Source organism: Dromaius novaehollandiae, chromosome 1 (genome assembly GCF_036370855.1).
Source record: "Dromaius novaehollandiae isolate bDroNov1 chromosome 1, bDroNov1.hap1, whole genome shotgun sequence".
Classification (NCBI taxonomy): Eukaryota; Metazoa; Chordata; class Aves; order Casuariiformes; family Dromaiidae; genus Dromaius; species Dromaius novaehollandiae.
The window spans coordinates 212,093,425-212,099,468 of record NC_088098.1 but is presented as its reverse complement, the minus strand read 5'-3'; the positions used below and the strand labels follow the sequence as shown (position 1 = coordinate 212,099,468).

The following is a 6,044-nucleotide window of genomic DNA, read 5'->3' as shown; positions in this document are numbered from 1 at the left end:
AGGGGGGCACTTCACCTCCAACTCAGTTGCTGAACTTAATTATACAAAAGTAGATGTATAAACTACTTGATATTATATACGATAGTGGGGTGGAAAAGGAACAGTGCTATTCAACCTACTGGGGGACCCACTTTCTCTCTGATCAACAGCCTGTGGGAATTACAAATGCCCAAAGTAGGTGCAAGTCTCAATCTCTTCCTGCTTCAGCTGTTTTGGATGAGATTGGTAGCTGGTACAGATTCCACTTTATTTTCCAGAAGCACCACCCTTTCAGGGATGGCTATTTAAGAATATAGAAGCCATGTAACTGTTTCATCATTTAAGTAAAGATGTATTTTGTTGTGAAGTGTAGTATGCACATTCTCTATTCATAGAAGAATAACAATTTGTGTGTATCTGACCAAGAGACACTTAGTTTGTTCATATTCACTACTTACATTAATTCATCTTCACCTGGAAAAAGTACTTTGCTGTGAGCATGAACCACAATTTAATAGGTAAATAAGTGTTTGTTTCTTTGTTTTTCCTCCTGTGAAATTTAAATATATTGCTCTGTCTTAAAACAGCTTTGGCACTTTAGAGTTGGGACAGGGTTTGAGGCGCTAGAATTGCAGGCTAATGTCATGTGGTCTGCTGTGTTCTATACTCACAAAATTCTGGTAGTTAAAAATTTAACAGCCATAAAAAGGCCTCGTTTATGACAATGCTGATCTTGGATTTTGGTCAAACAGAACATCTCCTGTCTTGCTTCTCTTGAACCATCCTAGAAACCAACAAAGCTGCTTACTACTACACTAAATATATCAAAACTTAGTTTAAATTTTGAAAAGCTACCTGAACATAAGCTTTACTTGTGCACCTGTAATTAGTAACATGACTAAATAATGACACAACAGCATTACGTAGTCATCCACATAACCAAGACGCTGAACCAAATAACCCAAACGGGCCATCTAGTACAAAAATTCAGTCTTCCCCCAAATTGTTTAATAGCTGTTTACAGGTTGTGCAGAAAATAGAGGCTATTTTAGGCCAACACACAAGGATAGTCATGACCAGAAACAAATATGAGCCTCCCTTATACTAATTCCAAGCCTACAGGGGGTCAGCAGAGGCAGTTACAGCAGTATCCTTGGGAAGTACACTAGCACTTAACAATAATGCTATATATTTTAAAAAACTATGTTATTATCACCATTAGCCTTCAATAGAGTCTGTATCAACCTACTAAGATCTTTAGCAGATCTTTAGCAGCTGCGCTTATCATCTTTTTACTGTTTTACAGTGTATTGTAATACACAAGAAAAGTCAAAGCTGTCCTGGTGAGAGGAACTTCAGTGTAAGGAAGGGTTACAAACTAAGCTGCGTCATCAGTGGAAGGTGTATTTTTAACTACAGAGCAGGAAAACTAAAATTCTACCTCCTGCTAAAGGATATTATATTAATTTATTAAAAAGCAATTGAGGACAATCATTGGATCTAACTCTGTAAGCCAGCAGGAATTTTGTATTGAAAATACCCAACTAAAGTGACTGAAAATGTACATTTAAAAAATATGTATTTTTTTGACATTCCTCTGAACATGGCTCATGTAATAAATATAGTTTTCTGTCAACTTCATTATCATTCCTAACAACAGTAGGATGCTCCAGATTGATAATACTCACTCTGATAGAGAAATGTAAGTTTGTGCAGTTGACCAAGACAGAGTTTTGGGAAACTAGTTTCTTTGCATTCTCTCTTACTCTGCAGTCAAGAGGGAAATCTTCAGAGTCATCCATAACCAAAACTCTAAAGTCATATAGTCAAGATGTAACTGATACTCACTAAAGTACAGTTTGATGATGCTCTGATTCCAGTTCACCTTTACGAAAAAGCAGCGATACTTGCAGAATGTCATTATATGCATTCATCCTTGCTCAAAAAAATCAATGGGAGAAAAGCAACCCTTTCCCGCTTTGCTCATTCACGGCTCTCCTTCCATGTTGTGTACCTGAAATATCCCCATCTTTCTCTACCTGCCATTTCTGCAAGTAAGCCTACAAATCTTAGTTGGCTTGGCGACCCACATCACTCTCATTTTACCCATTTTGAAAGATCTAGTACTGTGCCCTCTTTGGAAAATGATATGAAGCAAACAGGACAGAGGAGTCAGCAAAACCTGAACCTGACTTTTCCCTCCAGGTGCAGGCCAAGAGGGGGGGAGATCTTCATATCTCTGGAAATCCTGTTCCTTTTACAGACCCTTGGTTACTTTGAGGGTGTTCACATCATTTGTTTGCTAAAAAACACTCCTAGTTATTTCTGTCACTGTTCTGAAATGGGCTCAGCTCCAGCTGGACCTTTTCCAAGCAGGGCAGATGAAGGCATCAGCTCTGGAGTGACTGGAGTCATATCACCACGGAGACAGAAACCCCACAGCAGGAGTGGCAACAAACAGTCAGAGGAAAGAAAACACCTGGTAAGGAAACTTTTTCGCCTCTTAACTCCTTCTGTCATATTTCCACTAGACAGCCTAAACTTTTTGGCCCCTTTCTCTCTTCTCTATTCTTTCCAAATACTTTGGCAGGAGCCAAAGAAAGTAGGAGCAGCAGCAGGGGAGTGTGGGATGGCATATCTAGAAGTAGTAGCCCTACTGAAGGTCACCACTGTGCAGTTCTGCATGTGTAGACTCGCTCCTGGCATTATACTCTATGCTTCACAGGCTTTGCCCTAGCTTGAATTTGTTTCTGGTGTACAGTATTTTTCATCTTTTCTCTATTCCTTTCTTTAAGCTGGCTCTGTCACATATCCCATTCTACCTCCAGTTAAAACCCAGGACGTTTACAAAAGCTGGTTATCAGCATACAATTTTACATGCTGCCTATTTCTGGGTCTGTGTCTGAATGAAAAAAAATGCAGATCAGTTTTAGACTAACTTTTCATACATCTGTGTAACATGCAGCATTATTAGGCACCAGTACTGATTTTGGTGCTACCATAATATAAATATTTACCCTATCTTCCAGATGAGAAAACAAACTTTTAAAATTATGTGCCTAAAATAATCCAGCAAATCACTGCCAAAACTCAAATTATGAACTATTTCTCCAGGTACCAGTCTTTATATCACAATGCATTCAATAATTATTAGCATTGTGTAGATCTCTCTTAATCATAACTCTCTAAGGACAAGGCAAGGCTATTCAGTAATTTTGGATGAGAAATATAACACGTTGTTAAAAACTTGTAATTCGGTTAGAAGACTGATCTAACCCTCACTGTTTTACTTGCTTTTCTACTAGATCTATAGGAGAAGAGAATGGCAGAGGAAGAGGATTGCTTAAGGAATTATTTACAGCTTCATCACTTACTGGCTTTTTTCCTAAATATAATAGTACTTCTTGTAGCTACAGCAGCAGTGCATTGAGAAGGAATAATTACAAAAGCTAGTAACCAGCAAGTGAATAGGCTTGCATAAATACTAAGCCTATTTTCTTTTTTTTTATCATCATCGAGTCTGGCATCCTTCTCTTCAGGCTGCCTAACTCTGAACGCGTGTGAAGCTGGCAGCTCTGTCTGCGGGGGCCAGGGCTGTTGCAGGACTGAGCACTGGTTGCAGACTGCCATTGGCTTCAGAACGCCCCAGTCTCCGCCGGTGATACAACAGCAACGTTCCAGGGAAACTCCACCCGTCTAGCGGAGTGCGGTGGGCCACGAGCGAGAACTGCTGGGAACAGCAGAGATACGCTGAATGTCAATGGTCAGTATAAACTTTTTTTCATCTGTGTGAGAGACAGTTGCTGCATGGCTGAAGGTAAGAGCGACCCTGGGAGGGCCAGCACCACAAATGATCCAGAGATGGAGAAAGACACAGAAGACCTGAATAAGGGCCTGTGGAAATTCTGTGGGATCCCTGAAGAGGAGACGAGTAAGAAGGCTGTGCTACGTTCACGCATAGAAGAACAGTATCACCTTATCTGCATCCTGAAGAGAAGAGCAGATGATGCACAGAAACGCTGCAAAGGCCTGGAGCAGCTCAACAGGAAGCTGGAGGAACTGAGGACTGAGGATGCCGCAAAACTGAAAGCCCAGACCCAACGGATTCAGTGTTTGGAGAAGCGTTTCATGGACCTGGCTGACAACCATGAAAAAATGATCCGCTTCAAGGATGAACATAAGAAACAGAATATGCAATTGTGGGAGGAGAATAAGCGCCTGAGGCAGGAGAATGAAACTCTCTTCAGCCAGACTGTGAAGGAGAAGGAAGCTGAAGTGCTCCAGCTCACTTCCCAGGCAAGAGAGCTCTCTCAGCAGTTAGATTCCTTACAGGAGAAATGTGCTTATGAGAGTCACAGAGCCCAGGAGAGAGAAAAGGAGATGCTAAAAGCTCAGACCCAACAAGCGAGCACTTATGCCAGGGAAGTTGATTCATTAAAAAAACAGCTGCAATGCCTACAGCAGAAGCACCAGCAAACTGTTGCACAGGTAGAGCAGGAAGAAAGTCAGCAGAGGGCTCAGGGCAGTGAGTTGGAGGTGAAGTTGGAGAGGGCATATCGGGAGAAGGAGGAACTCCTGAACCTCGCCGTGGAGAGGGGCAAAGCTTTGCAAGAGAAACAACAGGAAATTCAGCAGCTGAGGAAGAAGCTGGAGACTGCAGAAAAAGCCAGACAGCTAGCAGAAGAGCGCTCTGTCAAAGAGGCAGCAGTAGTAGGTGGTGATCTGAGGGTCCAAGAGCTCCAGCGGCAGCTAGAAAGCAGCAAACTGGCATACAGCGAACTCTGGCTGCAGTTTGATGCTTACAGAAAACACAGTCAAGACTTACTGACTAAAGAAAAAGAGCTGAATGTCAAACTCCGTCATTTTATTGCATAACTTCAACTTTCTCCTCCGTTATCCTCTATCAGTAGATGCCTCTATTGTAACACACCACTGCTTTTTATGCCTCTTCACTGGCACATCCTTCTAACAGATTTGTGTCTATGTACTTAACAAGCTTAAATCCTTCCATAAGGGACTGTCTGTAACCTCATTTTTTTATAGTTTTACACAAGTAAGATTGCCACACTGTTAAATCTGAACAGGGCTTGCTGAACTAGTCAAACAGTATGAGAGGAGGGATTAGTATGGAAAATCTACAAATATGAGTTTGGTTTGTTTTAGCTGGTCCCAGCCTCTGCTGTGTCATAGATTTTCAGTTTTTACTGTCAAAGGTGCATTACTTTCCAAGACAAACAACAAAAGCTCAGATCCTTAGTCTCTGTGTCTGATTCTCCCTTGAAGTTCAAAAGAGGTTGGGCAATTAACTGGTATCTTTGAGGCGCTAAGAAATTGCACCTTGAAACACCTATGGTATAAATAGTTGTGATTTAGCAACTTGCAGTTAATACAAAAAAAGGAAAGGAAAAAAGGACTAAAACAGGTCAAAACAATAAAATACAATTAATGACCTCATGCTGAGACAGATTTTATCTATAGTTTTTCTAGTTGTCTTATAGATGTCTACAGTTATCTTAATCTCATTTAAAATTATAGCAGTATTTATATCCCTGTTGCGTTCAAAAGAAATTGACAGGTGTTTTGGGTTAGTTTGATGGTTTTTGAAACAGGTTTAGGTTCTAGATGTTCTGCCAGTTTAACTGAGCACTAGGGATTTTCTGTAGGGAAAATAGCAGTAACGCACAAGACTGAAGGGTGTTGGTCTGGCACTTTTGACAAAAATCTTTCCCTTTCAGGTCAGCACAGGGCATGGGGAGGCTTCCCACTTTCTCCTGCATCTCCCCCAGCCAGGCAGGAGGTCTTTGGCTGCTGAGTTTCAACTCCTGCTCTTACAGCTGCTCCCCAGACTAAATCTACCAAAAAACAAACCAAAAAAAGTGACAACTCGAATAGTATCCCATGTCTAGGCTGTATTCAGTTGCGTCAAGAGTTCTCCATCCATGTTTTTACTATGGGTGAGTAGTTTGGGGTAACTCAACACTTTAGCTAGCCGGTTACCTGTTGGTCTTAAGCATCTACAAAACAGCTGTGCCGAGTCAGGCGAAACCTCCGCTGGAGCCAAAACA

General features: G+C 41.3%; 1 protein-coding gene across 1 annotated transcript; it reads left to right on the top strand.

The window, feature by feature from the left end:
• The first annotated feature begins 3,741 nt into the window (after window positions 1–3,741).
• Window positions 3,742–4,996, top strand: CCDC89 (coiled-coil domain containing 89). The gene has a single exon (XM_026103337.2). It carries the CDS (start codon window positions 3,787–3,789, stop codon window positions 4,852–4,854), a length of 1,068 nt encoding a protein of 355 aa, XP_025959122.2. The 5' UTR covers window positions 3,742–3,786; the 3' UTR covers window positions 4,855–4,996.
• The last annotated feature ends 1,048 nt before the right edge of the window (window positions 4,997–6,044 follow it).

Bases quoted from the DNA above. Each gene is read 5' to 3' on its own strand.
- CCDC89 (XM_026103337.2), top strand. From the start codon at position 3,787: ATGGCTGAAGGTAAGAGCGACCCTGGGAGGGCCAGCACCACAAATGAT.